This window comes from Hyperolius riggenbachi, chromosome 1, assembly GCF_040937935.1.
Source record: "Hyperolius riggenbachi isolate aHypRig1 chromosome 1, aHypRig1.pri, whole genome shotgun sequence".
NCBI lineage: Eukaryota > Metazoa > Chordata > Amphibia > Anura > Hyperoliidae > Hyperolius > Hyperolius riggenbachi.
In genome coordinates this window covers 253,506,588-253,529,243 of record NC_090646.1, presented here as the reverse complement: position 1 = coordinate 253,529,243, position 22,656 = coordinate 253,506,588, and the positions used below count along the sequence as shown (strand labels likewise).

The window sequence follows — 22,656 nt, the reverse complement described above, 5'->3', positions numbered from 1 at the left end:
TTTTTGTCACAAGTTAGCAGATTTTTTTTTTTTATTTTTTTTTAACAGTGTCATTTTCCGTTAACTTGTGACAAAAAATAAAATTTTCAATGACCTCACCATTCCCCTCATGGAATACCTTGTTGTGTATTCTTTCCAAAATGGAGTCATTTGTGGGGTTTGTTAACTGTCCTGGCAAGTGGGCGGGGTGCTAAATTTTGAGCACCCCTGTAAAGCCTAAAGGTACTTATTGGACTCTGGACCCCTTAGCGCAGTTAGGGTGCAAAAAGGTGCCACACATGTGGTATCGCCGTACTCGGGAGAAGTAGTACAATGTGTTTTGGGGTGTATTTTTACACATACCCATGCTGGGTGGGAGAAATACCTCTGCAAATGACAATCTTTTGATTTTTTTACACACAATTGTCCATTTACAGAGTTATTTCTCCCACCCAGCATGGGTATGTGTAAAAATACACCCCAAAACACATTGTACTACTTCTCCCGAGTACGGCGATACCACATGTGTGGCACTTTTTTGCACCCTAACTGCGCTAAAGGGCCCAAAGTCCAATGAGTACCTTTAGGATTTCACAGGTCATTTTGCGGAATTTGATTTCCAGACTCCTCCTCACGGTTTAGGGCCCCTAAAATGCTAGGGCAGTATAGGAACCCCACAAATGACCCCATTTTAGAAAGAAGACACCCCAAGGTATTCCGTTAGGAGTATGGTGAGTTCATAGAAGATTTTATTTTTTGTCACAAGTTAGCGGAAAATGACACTTTGTGAAAAAAACAATACAAATCAATTTTCCGCTAACTTTTGACAAAAAATAAAATCTTCTATGAACTCACCATACTCCTAACGGAATACCTTGGGGTGTCTTCTTTCTAAAATGGGGTCATTTGTGGGGTTCCTATACTGCCCTGGCATTTTAGGGGCCCTAAACCGTGAGGAGTAGTCTGGAAATCAAATTCCGCAAAATGACCTGTGAAAGCCTAAAGGTGCTCATTGGACTTTGGGCCCTTTAGCGCAGTTAGGGTGCAAAAAAGTGCCACACATGTGGTATTGCCGTACTCGGGAGAAGTAGTACAATGTGTTTTGGGGTGTATTTTTACACATACCCATGCTGGGTGGGAGAAATACCTCTGCAAATGACAATCTTTTGATTTTTTTACACACAATTGTCCATTTACAGAGTTATTTCTCCCACCCAGCATGGGTATGTGTAAAAATACACCCCAAAACACATTGTACTACTTCTCCCGAGTACGGCGATACCACATGTGTGGCACTTTTTTGCACCCTAACTGCGCTAAAGGGCCCAAAGTCCAATGAGTACCTTTAGGATTTCACAGGTCATTTTGCGGAATTTGATTTCCAGACTCCTCCTCACGGTTTAGGGCCCCTAAAATGCCAGGGCAGTATAGGAACCCCACAAATGACCCCATTTTAGAAAGAAGACACCCCAAGGTATTCCGTTAGGAGTATGGTGAGTTCATAGAAGATTTTATTTTTTGTCAAAAGTTAGCGGAAAATTGATTTGTATTGTTTTTTTCACAAAGTGTCATTTTCCGCTAACTTGTGACAAAAAATAAAATCTTCTATGAACTCACCATACTCCTAACGGAATACCTTGGGGTGTCTTCTTTCTAAAATGGGGTCATTTGTGGGGTTCCTATACTGCCCTGGCATTTTAGGGGCCCTAAACCGTGAGGAGTAGTCTGGAAATCAAATTCCGCAAAATGACCTGTGAAAGCCTAAAGGTGCTCATTGGACTTTGGGCCCTTTAGCGCAGTTAGGGTGCAAAAAAGTGCCACACATGTGGTATTGCCGTACTCGGGAGAAGTAGTACAATGTGTTTTGGGGTGTATTTTTACACATACCCATGCTGGGTGGGAGAAATACCTCTGCAAATGACAATCTTTTGATTTTTTTACACACAATTGTCCATTTACAGAGATATTTCTCCCACCCAGCATGGGTATGTGTAAAAATACACCCCAAAACACATTGTACTACTTCTCCTGAGTACGGCGATACCACATGTGTGGCACTTTTTTGCACCCTAACTGCGCTAAAGGGCCCAAAGTCCAATGAGCACCTTTAGGCTTTCACAGGTCATTTTGCGGAATTTGATTTCCAGACTACTCCTCACGGTTTAGGGCCCCTAAAATGCCAGGGCAGTATAGGAACCCCACAAATGACCCCATTTTAGAAAGAAGACACCCCAAGGTATTCCGTTAGGAGTATGGTGAGTTCATAGAAGATTTTATTTTTTGTCACAAGTTAGCGGAAAATGACACTTTGTGAAAAAAACAATACAAATCAATTTTCCGCTAACTTTTGACAAAAAATAAAATCTTCTATGAACTCACCATACTCCTAACGGAATACCTTGGGGTGTCTTCTTTCTAAAATGGGGTCATTTGTGGGGTTCCTATACTGCCCTGGCATTTTAGGGGCCCTAAACCGTGAGGAGTAGTCTGGAAATCAAATTCCGCAAAATGACCTGTGAAATCCTAAAGGTACTCATTGGACTTTGGGCCCTTTAGCGCAGTTAGGGTGCAAAAAAGTGCCACACATGTGGTATCGCCGTACTCAGGAGAAGTAGTACAATGTGTTTTGGGGTGTATTTTTACACATACCCATGCTGGGTGGGAGAAATAACTCTGTAAATGGACAATTGTGTGTAAAAAAAAATTAACAAATTGTCATTTACAGAGATATTTCTCCCACCCAGCATGGGTATGTGTAAAAATACACCCCAAAACACATTATACTACTTCTCCTGAGTACGGCAATACCACATATGTGGCACTTTTTTGCAGCCTAACTGCGCTAAGGGGTCCAAAGTCCAATGAGCACCTTTAGGCTTTACAGGGGTGCTTACAATTTAGCACCCCCCAAAATGTCAGGACAGTAAACACACCCCACAAATGACCCCATTTTGGAAAGTAGACCCTTCAAGGTATTCAGAGAGGGGCATGGTGAGTCCGTGGCAGATTTCATTTTTTTTTGGTGCAAGTTAGAAGAAATGGAAACTTTTTTTTTTTTTTTTTTCGTGTCACAAAGTGTCATTTTCCGCTTACTTGTGACAAAAATTAATATCTTCTATGAACTCACTATGCCTCTCAGTGAATACTTTGGGATGTCTTCTTTCCAAAATGGGGTAATTTGGGGGGTATTTATACTATCCTGGAATTCTAGCCCCTCATGAAACATGACAGGGGGTCAGAAAAGTCAGAGATGCTTGAAAATGGGAAAATTCACTTTTTGCACCATAGTTTGTAAACGCTATAACTTTTACCCCAACCAATAAATATACGCTGAATGGGTTTTTTTTAATCAAAAACATGTTTGTCCACATTTTTCGCGCTGCATGTATACAGAAATTTTACTTTATTTGAAAACTGTCAGCACAGAAAGTTAAAAAAATCATTTTTTTGCCAAAATTCATGTCTTTTTTGCTGAATATAATAAAAAGTAAAAATCGCAGGAGCAATTAAATAGCACCAAAAGAAAGCTTTATTAGTGACAAGAAAAGGAGCCAAAATTCATTTAGGTGGTAGGTTGTATGAGCGAGCAATAAACCGTGAAAGCTGCAGTGGTCTGAATGGAAAAAAAGTGGCCGGTCCTTAAGGGGTAGAAAGCCCTAGGTCCTCAAGTGGTTAAAGTATAACACAGCAATGACACAGTAATCCTAAGCTTGGGTGTGAGGTCTTTGGTCACAACACCCCGGAATGGGTCTAAAGTATAACACAAGCGTAATCTGGCTAAGTGTGAATTCCCAGGTCCACCTGGTTCTAACACACTGCGGGATCTGACTGAGGTCTGAGTGCTCACACGTAAATATTCGCAACGGCAGACAACCTGAGACTGACCAGCGAGATCTATATATAGTGCAGCGCTCCTCAGCGCCGCCCAGCACCACTCAGCCAATCAACAGCTGCGCTGGGATCAGCTGATCGACCTGAATTTTAAGCAGTCTTTGAATTTCAAGCAGTCTTCTTCATCAAGTGCTGGTACCGGGGCATCAGCCAAAAAGGAACACCCATCCCTTTCTGGGGTGTTCAAATTATAACGTTTTTCACAGAAGCTTGAGAAAACATCCCCAATCTCTTTAGTACAGGAAACTAAGTTTCCATGATGAATGATTGTATATAGAGTTGATGAATTTCCACGGCTTTTCTTTCTGGAGGATACTGGCCATGATTTTACCGTAACAATTCGTATTTATCAGCAGATATGTAATGTTTTTCTGGAGAAGGATTTTACACTTTATTTAGTACATTATTCAATTTCTCTTGTGCCAGTCGAAAGTTCTGAGTAATTTGTAGGAGTTGACTCCTTTTTATGATTATCCTGTGCTGTCTGTAGCATTAGTATCATATTATTAAACTCCCATTTCTTCTCTCTGTAATCTGAAACTGTGTTTAATTAGTATTCCCCTTAGGGAATTTCAATGTTTCCCAGAGGAGAGATTCAGAGAAGCCACCCAATCCGTTCTCTTTGTAAAAATCCTTAATACTTTGTTTAAGCCCATGATTTCCAGATGCATCTTTTAGGACCTCTGTGTCTAGTCTCCACACCTTTTCTTTCGTGCCTCTATCATTACAGCTCAAAGTCAGTATCAGTGGGGCATGATTGGAGAAAGAACTATGGGTGATCTTAATATCTTGAACTGTCTCAAGCTCATCCTGAGGAAGCAAGAAATAATCAATCCTGGAGTATTCTGGGATGGAGAGTAAAAGGTGTAATCCCTAACCTCCGGGTAAAATATAAGAAGAAAGATACAGAGAGCCCAATATGGTGTAGTACGTACTGGTAAATGGAAATGTAGAAGAGCATAAAGGTAGTATACTCACAAAACAGGTGCACCAACAGGTGCAAGGCAACCACTGTGTAGGCAGGTGAGGAGATTATACTGTCCTCACTCAGGATTAAGAATTTGCTCTCTGTAGAACGGAAGATAGGGGGGATCCCCCTCCACCAAAGGTGGATACAAGGCTATATAGTGAATAGAGGCACTTGGCGTATACCGCACCTGCTACTGTTGTATGCGCCCCTATTTTTATTGCCTAAGGAAGCGGGGTTATGCCTGCGAAACACATTGCACTTTATCATGGAGTATGCCAATAAATTATATGCTTAAATAATTGACAGTTTCTAGTGTCTACCTACACTGGGGCCCCTGGCTACCTATGATAAGGGGGCTGCCTATATGGGGGGTCCCTCTACCTACCTACACTGGGGCCCTATGGCTACCTATACTGAGAAGGCTACCTATATGGGGGTTCTAATGCCTATCTACACAGGGGATCCCCTGACTACCTATATTGAGGGGGCCACCTATATTGCGTCCATGTTCCAGGAGCATCTTGTAGATGTTCTTGCCCAATTGGTGTCCTCCTGTGTCCCCCATGTGTCCCCAGTGTGTCACCTTCAGCCCCCAGGTGTCCCCTTCTGTCTCCCCGTGTGTCTGTAATCCCCAATGTGGTGTCAGGACGGCGATTCGTATCAGCAGGTGTTCATAAGTCGGGGATTTCCTGCATTCGCCGTCTAAGATGCAGGGACCTTTTCTCCCCATTTTTTAGGATAAAAAGTGTGTCTTATATGGCCGCAAATACGGTACTTACCTCATCTTTTTACACCTCACCATTTCAGCAAGGGGTCCCTGTAAACTTATTAGAATAGAGCCAGTGGAATAAGTATCTTCCAGCCACGTTCCCGGCTGTAGACGAGCATATCCTGACTGGGGCACTAAGGTCTACACATCACTAATAGAATGAAGCATTCATTCTCCTGATTAAACGTTTACATGCTCTCTTTTGTTTTTCTTTGCATATGTATTCATACAAATCAATTTAAAATAATTGAAAGAGCGGTAGTTGAGAGGGAAAGAATGACACAGGGATTTTTGCGCTGAAATGGGAACTGTTGCTCTGTAGGAGGGACATTTGGAATGTGGTCACTTGCAATCAGGTCTTGTTCTGCTTACTTACTCTGCTAACACTCTTAGTTAGCCTGGCACATATTTGTGCCCAGGGAATACCAGGTGTGTCCTCTCTGGCACTCCACAGACTACAGCTGAGTCTGGATGGGCAGCTAAAATGATACGTTTTTAAGCATTTGCCCTGTTTACAATGCATCCACTAAAGCAAACACGTTGCAAAAGAGTCAATATAATGGACAAGAGCAGCACACAGCAAAACTGTTTGGCATTCCATTTACAGTGAGTCTAGCTACTACAACCTGAGTAGCGAAGGGAGTGGAGGTAAGAAAATAGATAAAAAATAAACAAGTGTCAGCGCCAAGGCAGAAGGCGACCGCAGCCGAGAAGGACAATGTCCAAAAGTCCACACAAGCAATGAATATATAAAGTCAGCGCAGGTCTATAGTAATACAGCTTTCGTCATTTTCTGGTATACAGTATCTTCGAACAAAAAGGTAAAGAAGCAAGGCTTACCAGATTCCAACAACCCACCTTATAAGGTTGTAAACGAGTTTGATAGATGGTCCGCAGAACTTTCAAATGGTGTCGTTTCACCAGCGATGTTGCACACCACAGATTCCTCTGGAATATATTAGATATCCTGAGGTTGCAGAAAATGACGAAAGCTGTATTACTATAGACCTGAGCTGACTTTATATATTCAAGAAAATAGATCAGTTACTCCATTCCTTACATACTGACATAAAACCAACAAATGTTGATTCTGGTAATACCTTTAATGACTAACTGTACATGGTCTATTGCAAGCTTCCAAAACGGCTCAGTATGGTTCTCATCCAGTTCTGTATAATGCCTGAAGAAGAAACTTAAAATATACACAAGATGACATGTGACATGATGAGAAAGACACAAGTATGTACAGTGCCAAGCACACAAACAACTAGCCAATGTTCCTTTTTGTATTTATCTGCCCGAAAGAGTTAATCAGATATGCAAGTGACAGTTTCTGTCTGGATCGGGACTGGGTTGGAACCTGGATCGAGTATAGTGTAACCCTCACTGATAAGGAATTACAATCATAAAACACTTTCTAGGCAGAAAATGGCTTTTGAGAGCAGAAAGGAGCTGAAAGGGGTTAATAGTTCATAGATTTTTGCTCTGGCATACTTTAATGAATGTGTCAAAGAGCAGAGACAATTAAATAGTAAAAACTTCAAAAGTAGATGTAAATATAGTATAAAACTGTGGGATATAAAAACAGTCATTTTAGGAACGGGAGGATAGATACAATTGTTTATCTCATCAGTTTATTTTCATTTGTTTCCTTTAGTTTTCAAAAGCTTGCAATATACCATGCACAGTTAGTCATTAGAAGTTTTAGCCAAATCAAAGTTTGCAGGTTTGATGTGAGGATATCTGCTCCACATCTAACACCGGACCATACTTCACTTGCTTTATCCCTCACAATGCACCACCTTGGTAAAACGTCACACACTCACAGACTACAGCAAGGTACATTATTAGTCTTGGCAAGCAAGCAAAAAAGGCAGGAAAGCTGGCACTGCTGCAAGTGTTCAATTTATTGTAGCAAAGATAAAGTGCAATCGTGCAACAACTTGCAAAAAATTATGGCATGAAGAAACACATACTCTGGTGAGAAGAGGCGTGGATGACGGTGGGTGCTGGGCACAGGATGCCTGACGGCCGTTTCACGCTAAACAGTGCTTCTACGGAGGCTGCAACCATGTTGGGCAATGGCTACTGATTAAATACTGTTCAGAGCCGGCGTTTAGCGTCACTTCCGGTGGCAGCACCGCCTGTCACGGACGGTTGCGGGGCCGCAGGCGCGTCCTGTAACCGCCCGTGAAGAAAAAGCGATCGCACTCGATTCTCGGCATCGATTGCGCTTCAAATCGATACAATCGGGATTGAGTGTGTAGGAGCAGCTAAGTCTTTTCTCAGCAGAGAGATAGCACCAGCCTAACTGCAGGATGGCTCTTTTGATATGCTAATGAGCCTGGGCCCAGAGAGTCCCGGGCTTCAAGCTGTGCTGATGGCCCATCCATCAGGTACAGGTGACAAGCACCATGACAGAAGCAATCTAGTTGGGGGAAAAGCCAGACCCTCTGGCTCCCTCCCAGCAGGGGAGCTGACACCTAGCTGGCTGCCCCAAACTTCAAAGATCCTTTGCCTGGGAATGACCTGCTATAAATCCCAGAGGTATCTCATATTCCATAAACTGCTATATGTATCATATTTTCTGTGTTGCCAGGCTGGCAGACCCTCCAAACTAACAGAGCATGTAGGGCCCTGTCTGGCGTTGGTTCTGAGAACATCTCAGAACATTCTGAGGTAAAGACTGCCAGTTAGGCAGTTCGAAAGTGCCCTGATGATACCACAGGGGTCCCACCCCTCATGTTTGGTATCAGGCTGCTGGGTACATCGAGGCAGACCTGAAAATATTAGTAAATCTGCCCTGACCTGTACGGTTCGGTGAGATAGAGCCCATATATGGTTAAGGTATGATTTCTGGTCCCCCAGGACAAGAGGAGGACTCATCTCATGTTCTAAGGGGGTGTGTGGCCCCGCCCTCACTCCCTCCTACGGAATCAGGGGCATAAGAGTGGCAGAGGACCCAAACTCAGTGTCCTCCACCCTGAAAACATCTTGAACTCATCGGTGCCAGCTTGAGGATATGCTGGCATCCACCTGGTCTGAACTCTGAACTTTGATTTAAACCCAGAACTCTGATTTTTCCCACAAAAAGGACATCTTTCCAGGAACTAAGTATTTTTCTCCCTTCTTTTATTTTTTATACTGGCTATTACTGTTTTAATAATTGTTGATTTTAATAATTGTCTGTATATATTAATTATTTATATTGCTGTGAATAAACGACTTTATCCAAGTCATTCACTGTCCGCTACCCTGCTTATCAGCACACACAGAACTGATCCCGGGTCTCTGAAGAGACGCTACTGTTTGTTTGTTTGTTGTTGGCTAGACAGAATACCGTGTGTTTAACCGTTTTATTCGCAGGACTAGTCAGTCAGTAAATCGGGTCCACTGGCCCATACCAGTGGTGGTGGCAGATACCCTGGAATCGTGTGTACGTTGTAATTACCCGTATCTCACAGGCTGCCTTCTGGTTTGTCTGCGGCTAATTCTTAGCGGTTCCTGTGCATTGACTGCGACCAGAGTTCGCACGATCTGTGCGCTGGCACCGCTTAGAAGGCCAATTGCGGTCAGCCACTAGGGCTCCTGTGACAGTGTTAGGCAGCGGTTAGGACCTGTGTTGTGCTGAAAGTATCTACGATAGCGCTAGCGCTATCGAGAAACGAACTAATTCGTTGGTGTAGCTGGAAGGCAATATATTTTTTATATATACAGAGAGACTGTGTAGCCAGTACCACTCCCCAAAAGTTTTATTTTATTTGGCATGGAAATGTCCGGGAACTACCAGAACATGTGCCTGTCGGACCTGCAAAATCTTTGCCAAGCGAGAGGCATTGACGTCGGCCACAGGAAACAACAGGACCTGATAGCAGACTTGGCCAGATGGGATACCCAGCAACTGCGGGAGCCGGGAGTGTCCACTGAAGTGGATACCAGCCCATCTGACAATCGAGGGGAACCAGAGACTGAGAATCCTGACCGTACAGAGGTTGTGCATCCTGAGGGCCCTGCACTAACGGCTACGCCAGAGACTGTCAGTATGGACCCCAATCCCAGAGTTTCTGACAGTACTCGCCCGGAACTGGCCAGTACTGGACTGTCCATGGGTGCTGACCCGGTAATGCAGCAGGCATTACAAAAGCTGATGGAGACTGACCTGGAAAAGTACATGCAGTACATGGAAGCACGAGAGGAACGGGAGCGCCAATCTGCAGAACGCAAGGCTGCTGCTGCTGAACGCCACGCGGAGAGGGATGCCGCTGAGCGAGAACGGGAGCGCCAATCTGCAGAGGCACGGGAGAGACGACAGCATGAGCTCAACATGGCAAAGGTTCAACAGGCCAGCCGGAGTTCACCGCCCAGCCTCCCTGCTGAAGGAGCTGCAGCACCCGTAAGTGCAAAATTTAAATTTGCTAATATTGAGAAAGACACAGACATTGACTTGTTTTTGCGGTCTTTTGAAAAAGCATGCCGTCAGTATCGTCTGTCCCAAGACCAGTGGGCCAGACATCTGACACCTTTGCTGCGCTACAAAGCGCTTGATGCCTTCGCAGAATTGCCTGCGGAGAAGGATAATGATTATGCTGCTATAAAAGACGCTATCATTACTAAGTACCAGCTGACGCCAGAAGCCTATCGGAAAAAGTTCAGGGCCTGGCAGAAAAAGTCTTCTGATTCGTACCGAGATGTGGTCAGCAGCTTGTTCACCACACTCCGCCAGTGGACTCTAGGCCTTACCAAAGGGTCTTATGATGTCCTGGAGGACTTGATAGTCCTGGAACAATTTCTGAACATTTGCCCTGCTGATGTACAACAGTTTGTGCTAGAACGCAAGCCGGCTTCAGCAACTGTCGCTGCAGACCTTGCTGAGACTTTTGCAACTACCCGGGTGGCTGATACACGCAGAACTGTCCCATCCAGCTGGAGAGGAGGTCAGCCCAATACCTCCGCAGACTCTCCTGCCCCTGTGAACCATCCGCCACAGAGGCCACCCAGCACAGCTTCTGCACCCAGGTCTGCAGCCCCTGGAGAGGTCACCTGTCACTACTGCCGCCAGCCCGGACACATGAAATTCGACTGTCCGGAGTGGAGACAGACACCACAAGCACCTGGATCATCTGTATCCCCTGTACCTCACCCACAGCAGAGGCAACCCGCCAGCGAACCACAGCCTGGATCATCAGATTTTGTCCTGTTTGCCCGCGGAAAGGAAATCCGCGACCGAACCGACCAGCAGCAACTTGTTAGAGTGAACGACAAAGTTGTCACCGGATTCCGGGACACCGGAGCTGACATCACGTTAGTTCACTCACACCTTGTGCCAAAGGAGAGCATCAGCTCCAGCCGATCCCTTGCCCTTACTGGAGTAGAGGGCACCCTTTTTCACATAGCCCACGCGAGAGTGAAGCTGGATTGGGGAGGAGGGGTCCAAGAAAGGGTTGTTGGGGTTATGAAGGATCTCCCAGTCCCTGTGTTGCTAGGGACTGATTTGGGCAAGCTTGTGTCCTACTATGAACCTGCCCCGACCGCCTTGTCGCTCACGGAAGGAGACGGACTCTCCACCCACCACCAGGTACTTTATACACTTGGGGGAGCACCAGGGGGAGGTGGGTTGAATGTGCCCAGTTCAAGGGTACCAGGTTCAATAGTGCCTGCTTCAAAGGCACCTGAGTTTGATGTACAGACTGTCTGTTGTGATGATGCTGTAACTGTACCTGAGTTTACTGTACAACCTGTCTGTGATGAAAAAATGTCTATACCTGTCAATGTCATTACTGCATGCAACGATGATTTGAGTAATGCCCATCTGTGCCATTCTGACAGTGTACCTGTGCTAGCCATACCGCGCAGCTGCACTGCTCAGAACCCGAGCTCAGAACAGGTGGAGGGGGTTCCGGCCTCCTCCCTCTCCTCTGACCGCGGGGATGAGACCTTTCAGCCGCTGGCCTGGTGTGACATGAGCCAGTTGGCTGAAACTGACCGCGCCGTATTCTCAGCCGCACTACAAAGTGACCCAAGCCTGAAAGGGTGCTTAGGCAGCAAGCCGCTGAGCCCCTCGCAGACGGGGCCGCTTTCAAGGTGTACTGGGAAGGTGGGAGACTGTACAGTGAGACTGTATAGCCCCCTACAGGTAGATCCCACGCGAATACCAAATGGCTTGTGGTCCCGAGTGCGTTCAGGGGACATGTGCTGAAATCTGCACATGGTAATCCTCTGACAGGGCACTCAGGTGTCCGCAAGACACTTGCCGGTATTCGGAAACAGTTTTATTGGCCCCGGATGAACAGGGATGTAGCGAACTACTGCAGGGCATGTGCCGTCTGTCAGGAGCTGGGAAGGTCCAGGGATTCCCGCGGGGTTCCCTTAGGTCCACAGCCACTTAGCAGGGGAACCCTGCGTGGGCTGGCTGTTGACCTAACCAACCCACTGCCCGTTGTCAGCAGTCCCGGCAGACACCACGTCCGACTGCAGTGGCGCAAACGCCCTGTCCAGAACGGTCCATGTCGGGTCAAACCTGAGGGTAGCAGACCGCGACCGGTCCAGGGGAACCGAGCCACAGGCTCCAATAGGTTTTCCCGCCGCACCGGCAATCCGAGACCCGTCAGCCAGGTTGGCCGACACGCAGCGGGCAGCCGACACCAGAACGCCGACGGGCTATCCCGTTGCCACGGGGAACTAGATCAGATATCGCAGGTTAGCGGCAACGACACACTGCTGATGCATGTCTATCTGCCTTCTCCCCAGGGGGGGGCTGTCACGGACGGTTGCGGGGCCGCAGGCGCGTCCTGTAACCGCCCGTGAAGAAAAAGCGATCGCACTCGATTCTCGGCATCGATTGCGCTTCAAATCGATACAATCGGGATTGAGTGTGTAGGAGCAGCTAAGTCTTTTCTCAGCAGAGAGATAGCACCAGCCTAACTGCAGGATGGCTCTTTTGATATGCTAATGAGCCTGGGCCCAGAGAGTCCCGGGCTTCAAGCTGTGCTGATGGCCCATCCATCAGGTACAGGTGACAAGCACCATGACAGAAGCAATCTAGTTGGGGGAAAAGCCAGACCCTCTGGCTCCCTCCCAGCAGGGGAGCTGACACCTAGCTGGCTGCCCCAAACTTCAAAGATCCTTTGCCTGGGAATGACCTGCTATAAATCCCAGAGGTATCTCATATTCCATAAACTGCTATATGTATCATATTTTCTGTGTTGCCAGGCTGGCAGACCCTCCAAACTAACAGAGCATGTAGGGCCCTGTCTGGCATTGGTTCTGAGAACATCTCAGAACATTCTGAGGTAAAGACTGCCAGTTAGGCAGTTCAAAAGTGCCCTGATGATACCACAGGGGTCCCACCCCTCATGTTTGGTATCAGGCTGCTGGGTACATCGAGGCAGACCTGAAAATATTAGTAAATCTGCCCTGACCTGTACGGTTCGGTGAGATAGAGCCCATATATGGTTAAGGTATGATTTCTGGTCCCCCAGGACAAGGGGAGGACTCATCTCATGTTCTAAGGGGGTGTGTGGCCCCGTCCTCACTCCCTCCTACGGAATCCGATGCATAAGAGTGGCAGAGGACCCAAACTCAGTGTCCTCCACCCTGAAAACATCTTGAACTCATCGGTGCCAGCTTGAGGATATGCTGGCATCCACCTAGTCTGAACTCTGAACTTTGATTTAAACCCAGAACTCTGATTTTTCCCACAAAAAGGACATCTTTCCAGGAACTAAGTATTTTTCTCCCTTCTTTTATTTTTTATACTGGCTGTTACTGTTTTAATAATTGTTGATTTTAATAATTGTCTGTATATATTAATTATTTATATTGCTGTGAATAAACGACTTTATCCAAGTCATTCACTGTCCGCTACCCTGCTTATCAGCACACACAGAACTGATCCCGGGTCTCTGAAGAAACGCTACTGTTTGTTTGTTTGTTGTTGGCTAGACAGAATACCGTGTGTTTAACCGTTTTATTCGCAGGACTAGTCAGTCAGTAAATCGGGTCCACTGGCCCATACCAGTGGTGGTGGCAGATACCCTGGAATCGTGTGTACGTTGTAATTACCCGTATCTCACAGGCTCCCTTCTGGTTTGTCTGCGGCTAATTCTTAGCGGTTCCTGCGCATTGACTGCGACCAGAGTTCGCACGATCTGTCCGCTTAGAAGGCTAATTGCGGTCAGCCACTAGGGCTCCTGTGACACCGCCCCTACTTCCGCGTCACGTGTGCGTACATATTGACATATTACGTCAACGTACGCCACATGCGTACGCTAATCCGCGTGGCGCCTACATTGTACGCATGTCAATTGGATACATGCTTAGTGCATAATATACAGGTGGCGTAAGCGTCAGTATGGTCGCATAGGGTTTAGTGAAGACACTGCCCCCAGCGACCAAACTTGGGTAGGGCCCGACTAGGCCAGACCCACACCTTGAGCATAAGAAAAAGGATGAAAGTGGAGGGAAGGAGGAAAAGGGGAAGACTAGGTGGGGAAAGGAAGGTACTGAAGATCAGGAAGTCCTGAATGGAAAAGGTGAAGTAGAACCCTTGGTGTTAGTGTGGCCAAATCGTGCTCCATCAAAGTAACAAATCCTAAATACAAAGCACAAAATGCTGTGATAAGCTTTGCATTGGTGCTGATTGTAGGAAATGGGAAGGGAGGAAAAGTAAGGGGGCAAATAGTAAGGAAGTAAAATAGCCCATATCCCGTGGTGAAATGTCACCAACTGGGATAGACCAAACATGGAAGATAAAAGGGAGAGGTGGGCGAGTGGCTGGTATGTGTTTCCACCATCCTCCAAAATTGTAACAGTACAAAAAGATGATTAATTGCATACACAGCATGAAACATCAGCACCGACATGACAAATCGCAACTTGCCAATTTTAGGGGAATCAAGGGGACAGGAAACAGGAATGGGAAGACAATAGACACACACAAAGGGAAAGGAGACTCAAGGGTCAAGGAAGCATGATAAATCTGTATGGTCATTAAGACCTAAAGGTCCCATCGCTCCTGACTGTAAGATTAGCATTGCTTCTTCCCTTTTCAAATGCTTCTCCCTGTCCCCGCCTCTAGACGGGGGTGGGACATGAATGATTCCTGCAACTCTCAATTTATTGGGGTCATTGCCATGACTTTCTCGCATATGCTGGATTATTCTTGGAGAACCCTTTACAGATTTCAAAGAATTGTAATGTTCTCTGAATCGTTCATTGATTGATCTCATCGTCTCTCCTACATAAAACCTCCCACAGGGGCACCATATTGTGTAGACCACAAATCGTGTTTGGCATGTAAAAAACGACCGCACATTTCGTCGAAGTGGGCCAATATGAAATTGGCAACCCACTCTTATCTGGCTACACGACTTGCAATGCCCACATCTATGGTTGCCCCAAGGGCCACCTTGTCGTAGCCAATCACTCCGACTTGCCGTTTTAAACTCGCTTCTGCTCACTAACGAGCCTATTGTGGGTGACTTCCTGAAAGAGAATAATGGTCCTTCCGTCACCAGGGGTTTCAAAATAGGGTCCCTGGTCAGAATGTCCCAATTTCTTCTAATTACTCTCTTGACATGGTCCGCCATGTTAGTGTAGCCAAAGGAAAAGGGAATCTTCCGTTGCATAGTAGAGTTTGTTGTTTTCCTTCTGAGGAGGTCTGACCTCTTAATACAATTGCTTTTGTTGAAGGCCTCTTGGATGTCCTGTTCCCTATACCCTCTGGCCAAAAGCCTCACTCCCAACTCCTCGGATTGTTTGCGAAATCCGCATCGTTAACGGCGTAGCCTGAGGAACTGGGAGTAAGGCAAAGTGCGAGTGACATGGGTGGGGTGAAAGCTCGACTTGTGCAGTAAGGCATTGCTGGCTGTGGGTTTGCGGTACCCCCTTGAAATCAAGCTATTCTCATGAACTCTCAACTCAAGGTCAAGGAAAGCGATCCTCTCTGTATGGATATCAGACGTAAAGGCCATATTAACATCGTTACAATTAATGTAAGATAAAAAATTAAAAAAGGAGTCACGAGTCCCGGACCAAAATATCAAGATGTCGTCCACATACCTGGACCACATCCTGAGACTCGCCCTGTGTGGATTGTCCTCTGAATGTATAAAAAGTTCCTCCCACCAAGCTAGGAATATATTGGCATATGTACAAGAGACAGCCGTCCCCAGCCAATACCATCTCCTATCAAAAAGGAAAGCATTGTGGGTTAATATAAACAGAAGGCAATCACAAATAAAGTCTTTACATACCGTAGTTTTGTCAGTTTTGTCCAAAAAATGCCTAACGGCTATAATGCCCAAGGTATGGGGTATACGGCTGTAAAGACTTTCAACATCAATGGTAGCCAAAAAATCGCCAGCATGCCATCTTAGACCCTCAAGGCCCCTAAGCACATCCATGGTGTCCCAGAGGTGAGAAGGTATCTCCTCCAAGAGCGGCCTCAGGACGTGGTCCAGATACCTGGACAACCTCTCCGTGGTCGAACCCATGCCAGAGACAATGGGGCGACCCGGGGGATTGGTCCGGGACTTGTGAACCTTGGGTATGTGATACCAAATGGGCTTGGTGGGGTGGGAGGGGATAAGGCCACTTGCCAATGATGGGGACAGAGCACCTACCTCTACTCCTTTCCTTAGGAGAGATCTTAATTGGTCTAGAAAATGGCTAGTAGGATCTTTTGATAATGGCCTGTATGTGATTGTATCCTGCAACTGCCTCAGGGCTTCCTCTTGATATTGTTTCGTGGACATGACTACGATTATTCCGCCTTTATCAGCTCTTTTAATTTGTAAATCTGGTCTGGATCGTAACCACTTCAAGGCATGTTTCTCTTTTGTTGTTACGTTGTCTGCCACTTTTGGGTATATTTCTGCCTTCAGTTCACGTTCAACTACTTTTTGAAATATGTCCAGGCTAGATCCTGGTTGCACCGGGAATGGTGCCACAGACCTACAGGGTATGAACTTGGGAGGTGGGGCCTCATTTTGATTAACTCCACTCATCGTGCTGTCCTCCAGTTCGGACAGCAGCTCAAGATTCCTGAGGTCCTGTTCATCCCAAACAAACTGAGGGCTAAAACCCAAGGGACCTACTTGTGAGTTGCCCCAACCCATATTTGTTGGCTTAGTGTCCATTTGGTCTTGTTTGGCAAAATGTAACTGTATATTCAGGCGTCTGATGTTTTTGTACATGTCTACCTTGAATTTCGGGAAATCAAAATTGGTGCTCAGAGAATAGTTCAATCCTTTTTGAAGTAAAGATACCGTGCCTTCAGGGAGGTCCTCTCCAGAGAGATTAAGGATCTCCAATGGTTCAGGGGTTCCTCCTGTTAGGTTTAATGCCTCTTCCGTTTCGGTTCCCTCGGGGGCTTTCTGTCCTCCCAGGATAAGCGCTTTCCTTTCCTTGTCTGTTTTGGTTTTACTCCTCCCCCTCCTTGTGCGCCGCCTAAAGGGCGATTTGGTTTATTCGTGTCTGGGTTGGAAGGATCAGTTGGTCTAGCTTCCTCGTCACTGGACTCAGTGTCCGTTGTCCAGTGCCCCTTACCCTTTTTGGGAACTCCCCGTCTAACTCCCTTTTGCCAGGAGAAGAATCTTTTGAGGGTGTAATCCTCCTTGTCTCTTTGAAATTTTCTTAGTTTACGTTCCTTTATGTTGTCTTGTACTCCAGAGCACTTCTTATCAATTTTCCTCAATGTTTTCATAAACTGCGATCTCTCCACTAGATTCTCATACTGCCTTTTGACTGTCTCAATCTCTTTGAGAGTTTTAGTATGCTCTTCCTTTGTACGTTCCAGAACAATGTCTTGTAAGTTTGTTGCATGTAACAGGTATGCATCTTGCCATTTCCTTACAAACTTATCGTCATCTTGATATTCTGAGGGCTCTACATATCTGCGGAAGCCACGTGCTGTCATCTGGTCATCTTTGTACTGTTGGAGGGTAGTTACAGTCCAGAACAGCTTCACCTCCTTCTCACTTAATCTTTCCAAGTTAGATACAATAACCCTAGCACCCACCGTTTTATTGGACTTAGTAGTGTTGGCAGACGCTTTGAAAAAATTCTTGACGTCATTTCTGCCGTCCTCCACTATTGTGCATTATTAGTCTTGTAAAACAAACATGCAGCCCCTCTCCATGTTAAAGGAAAACTGCAGTTCAAGTGGTATGAACTCAGCATTTCTTCCTTGCTCTAAAAGATTCTTTACAAAAGAAAAAAAAAACTACTACCAGAAAAAAAAATGGAAGCAGAACAGCATTCAAACAGTTAAACACAGCACTTTCTTCTTCAGTGGGTAGCTTAAATCTGAATACGAAGTTGAGGAAGTGATTATATTCTCCTTGTTTCCTTATTAGCCACTATTAGTAAACATTCCTAGCAGTGTTTCAACTGAACACAAGTAGAAAGTGTATACAGAAGACAAATTCTCACTTGATCCATTATAATATATAAATACAGCAGCTTTGCAATAAATTACAATGGAAGCTTTCAGAGCAGATAAACTGCACTTTGGGAACTTTTTATATGTGTAAATGGACGATAATCCCTGTGCACAAAATCAAATATGATAACTATGGGTAATAAAAAGTAAAGAAAATATTTTTACTGAATGTTATGTCAGAGTCAACGTCTGGAAATAGATAAAATGGCCTGAATTTTTGAGACACAAAACTTTAAAAAGTAATCATATTCACAGTCTGAGTGGAGATATAACAGCCCATAAAACACTTAAGGGCTAGTTTCCACTAGTGCGGCGTGCGTCTCGCAGACGCGTGCCGGCACTGAGCGGGTGGGCGGGATCGCAGGTGAATCCCATGGATTCGCAGCCTCTGGTGCGAATTCTGCGGGGGGTTCCGGCCAAATCGCTCCTGCAAGCGATTCGGCCGCGGCGCCGTTATCCCCTATGGCAGAGTTTCCCAGTGCGATTCATGTGCGGGGAAACTCTGCGGAATCGCGGCGGAAACCGCGATAGTGGAAACAGGCCCTGAAATGTTATTTACAGTAGACTCTTAGTTATCCAGATCTCAGTTAACCCCTCAAGCAACCAAAAAAAACAATCTTGGCCATACATCACGTAAAGCTGTAAAACAACTTTTTAATTATGGATTTCAACATTAATATAGAGTTCATTTTCCTGGCATAACTGCATAGTATAGTATTAGTTGGGCCTATTTTTATTAGTAAGTCTCAAGCAACCAAAAGCTCCATTTATCCGTCATCTACCAATCCCTGTAGATGCCGAATAACTGAGATTCTACTGTAATTGTGAAGACTGTGAGAAGGACTATTCCCACTCTCCCCTCCATGCATGCCATCATAAGCCACTCAGCCACATGATAAACACATCATGCCAATTACCCACTATAAGACTGATTTGTTAAAAACCTGCACAGTGCACTCCCTGCTTCACATAACTTGGGATTGTTCATGTCTGTTCCTACAATGATTTTCGGAAAGTAGACTTTTGTTTGTTTGTTTTAGTCTTCATAGTATACCATGCAGGTGTGCAATAAACAGATGACTGTTATGGTTAGTGTTCAGCTATCCCAGCAATCATAATAAAACATGCAATTGAAAAGAGAATTTATTAAATACTATGTTCTTTTATATTAACTACTGGCACCATCTAGTGGCTGCAAATATACATTCAGCTATGAAATTCATACCCATGTCTAGAAATAGCACAAGGAATCACTTGTTCCTGCAGTTTGAATGGGAGCTAACAGGTTGGACACAAACTGCTCAACCTAACAGGACTTTTCCCTCCCACATAAATTCATCAAATACAGTGAAACTTTGGATTGAGAGTAACTTGGTTTAAGGCCCGGTTCACATTAGCGGTGGCTATCCGGAATAGCCGTGCCGGAGCCGCACCGCATGCTGGCCGGACGAAACGGACGCACGGCATAGCAATGTTAAGTCTATGCCAGGGTTCACATGTGTCCGTTTCGTCCGGACCGGAGCCGGACCGGATCCGGACTCCGGTGTCCGTTCCAACATGCGCTATTTTTTGGTCCGGCTCCTCCGGCAGCCGTATCCGGGGCGGAGCCGGACTGCACCATCCGGCCAATGGAAACCAATGAGAACCGGAGAGCGCACAACACACTGGCAAAAAATCCGGATGTTCTACCCCACTTCCTATGCGGATTTTTGCGGCGATATTGGCTGGGGACACATGGGCAAGCATTTTGGAGTGGAGCAGCACAGCTGGATCCGGATCCGGAGATGTTGGCAGCATGTCGGAGGTGGAGGTGAGTGCTAAACAGCAGAGGGCCTGATTCCACAGGTCCCCCTTCTGCTGACCTCCCAGACCCCAAAATTTTTTTTTTTTTTTTTATACAGGTTGTACTCTTTAAGAATCCGGATCCGGACCGCAACCGTGTTCATACCGCACGGAAACCGTATGCAACCGGACCGGATCCGGACAGGAACCGTACGGTTCAGGTCCGATCCGGCTCCGGTGCGGTCCGGACATCCGGTGCGGTTTTTGCAAAACCGCAAGTGTGAACCGGCCCTTAGAGCGCTTTGCAATACAATCAAACATTTTTGTGACGTTTTGACTTGATATACAGGAACATCTTGATATACAAGCTAAGATGACAAAAAAATGTATGTCAGAGAAGATTCAGAGTTTAGAAAGTTTATGGCAGATGGGGAAAAGCTGTTTTTTAGTCTGTTTCTGCATATGCCGTTGATCTCAAATGTCTACCTGATGGTAGGAGCTCAAAGTTTCCAGGGTGAGGGTTATGCTTTATAAGGTTTTAGGTCCTTCTTATGCAGCAAGTCTTACATAAGAGTTTGAGCGATGGTAGTTTAGTGTCGATAATGACCTCTACTGTTTTCACAGCCCAATGCAGAGATTCTTTACCAGTGTTGGTGCAGCTATTGTACTGGCCCATCATGCAGTTGGTGAAGACAGGGACAACAAAGAGACAATTTACATTTATTTATTATTATTGATTTATGATGCATTGAGGGAGACTTCTTATTCTTATTCGAACCTAAATAATCGCAAATACCTTCTATTTCAAGGCAAGTTTCTGTTCTGCAAGGAACTGCTAAGATACTACACGAGACTGTGAAGGTGCCAGACATTTGGCAGAGAACTTGAAGTTGGGTGAGACATATACCACTATCAGATGAGAAGGGAATTGTAGTTCATTCTATTATGTCAAACACTGAGGGTCTTACTAGTAGTAATGCACAACGATCAATACTGTCCAGGCAGCAGCGATTTTATGTACTGGACACACGCCCCCATTCATGTATACTAAATAGGGCTTTGTTGCACCGCACATTACTGTTTGCAGTGTGCTGGTGCTAAGCTGTACGAAGTGCTTTTAGCGTAACTGAACACTGACCCTGACTCATGCAGCAAAATGTTATTCTGTCTCTCCACCTGTAGGCCATTATTCTTAAAAGGAGCAGCGCACAATATGCAAAAATGAAGCATGAACTAGAAAAACTTGAATACTGTAGCATGAACTGATGAAGTGTACTGTGGTGTATTAGGTGAAATTATAAATTGCTTACCTGGTAATGGCAATTGTACTAGCACACCACTAATACTGGAGTCGCGGTTTAATTTGCTTATGACATCCAGTAATTCTTCCTGAGTAATATTGCTCGGCCTAAGCAGCACTTCACTGGAAATCCCTGCAACAGAAAAATCCTCGTAATTACAATCTTGTAGAGGGATTGTTTTTTCTTTTAGATTTATAACAGGAAAAATTATTTAAAAACATTTAAATATTCAGATGCAATTACCATAACCCATATGTGGACTTGGTACTACAGAAGCATCTACAAAACCACTAGTGAGAATTTTGACACTTTGTGACCTCTGTAGTTATTTGTGTAGTACCAAAACACAATCTGTAAAGATTACCCTTTTTGATGCATACTTCAAATAAATGTGTTACTATTTGCATCTTACTGTAACAAACAGGCTTACTGAAGTGAGTTTCCACTGTTAATTCTTCCCAAAGCTGATTTGTGTTCACTTCTGTCTTTTTTGTTAGTCAGTTAGTAGTGTAAACTAGTGTAAATAGGCGTTTATGTGCCTGTACACTTCCTGACTAAAGAGAAAGCCATGGTTCCTTATTTCTAATGTAAGGAAGGGTTCCAATCTACTACTATGACTTCTCCTCCTACAGAATACAACTCCTCTCACTTCCTGTCCTAAAACACAGGATATTAAAGGACATCTCCCCAAACAGAAGGGATATTGAACTTTCAATAAAAATCAATGAAATAGATGATCTATTTGGACACCTATTTTAAACTCCTATTCCAGTGAAAGTTTATGAATTGTAGAACTTGTCTCACATTATTATGTCCTGATGCCGTTTCTCATGGGCAGGATGTGAGGGGACACAGCCTGTAGCCTTATTCAAATGTTGAGATTATGCGATTAAAGTTGTTGTACTTACCTTGGCTTTGCTGGTGAGTGTCCCATCAACAACCCACATCAAGAGATCAATCACCACTAGTGGTGCAGCTACAGTTATTAGCTATGGGCCCCAGTACAGGTTTTACACTGAACCCCTCAAGCACTCTGTACACTGCAATTAATATACAGTATATGGAGCAGTTCTCTACCATCAATTCTGCACTGGATTATCTAAATTAATTAAGCGGAGCTGATGTCCTAAATGACAAGCTAACGCATTGGATCACGTTGCAGTCCATATTTCAAAAAAACGGTATGAGTTTGAGAGTTGATTCCTTCTATAAAATTGAGCTAGATGCATAAAATGTGTGTTCCCTTTGTAAAAGGTTTAGAACGCAATAGGAGCTCAAATTGGTATGATGCATGAAATGTATGTTTGCTGTGCATAGTGTGTAATAATGAGGCCAAGGGGGTTTCAAGGGTGCAAGTTTTGCTGACAATGATGTGCTAATAAAACTTGAGAAATGCCACTTATTCAATAAGAAGAGGAAAGAAACCCTGGAACAAGCACCACTCAACTGTATTGCTTAATAAAATGTATAGCTGATCTTTATTAACACATTATCAATCAAAGGTAATTAACGTAGCACTATT

The 22,656-nt window shown here is 45.0% G+C and overlaps 1 protein-coding gene across 1 annotated transcript in view; it reads right to left on the bottom strand.

The window, feature by feature from the left end:
• Positions 1–22,656, bottom strand: part of MTHFD2L (methylenetetrahydrofolate dehydrogenase (NADP+ dependent) 2 like) — a 160,541-nt gene that overhangs the window by 91,659 nt on the left and 46,226 nt on the right. Inside the window, exon 4 of the mRNA XM_068271081.1 lies at positions 21,144–21,266. Within this exon, the coding sequence (XP_068127182.1) occupies positions 21,144–21,266 (123 nt within the window). The remainder of the gene's footprint in view (positions 1–21,143; positions 21,267–22,656) is intronic.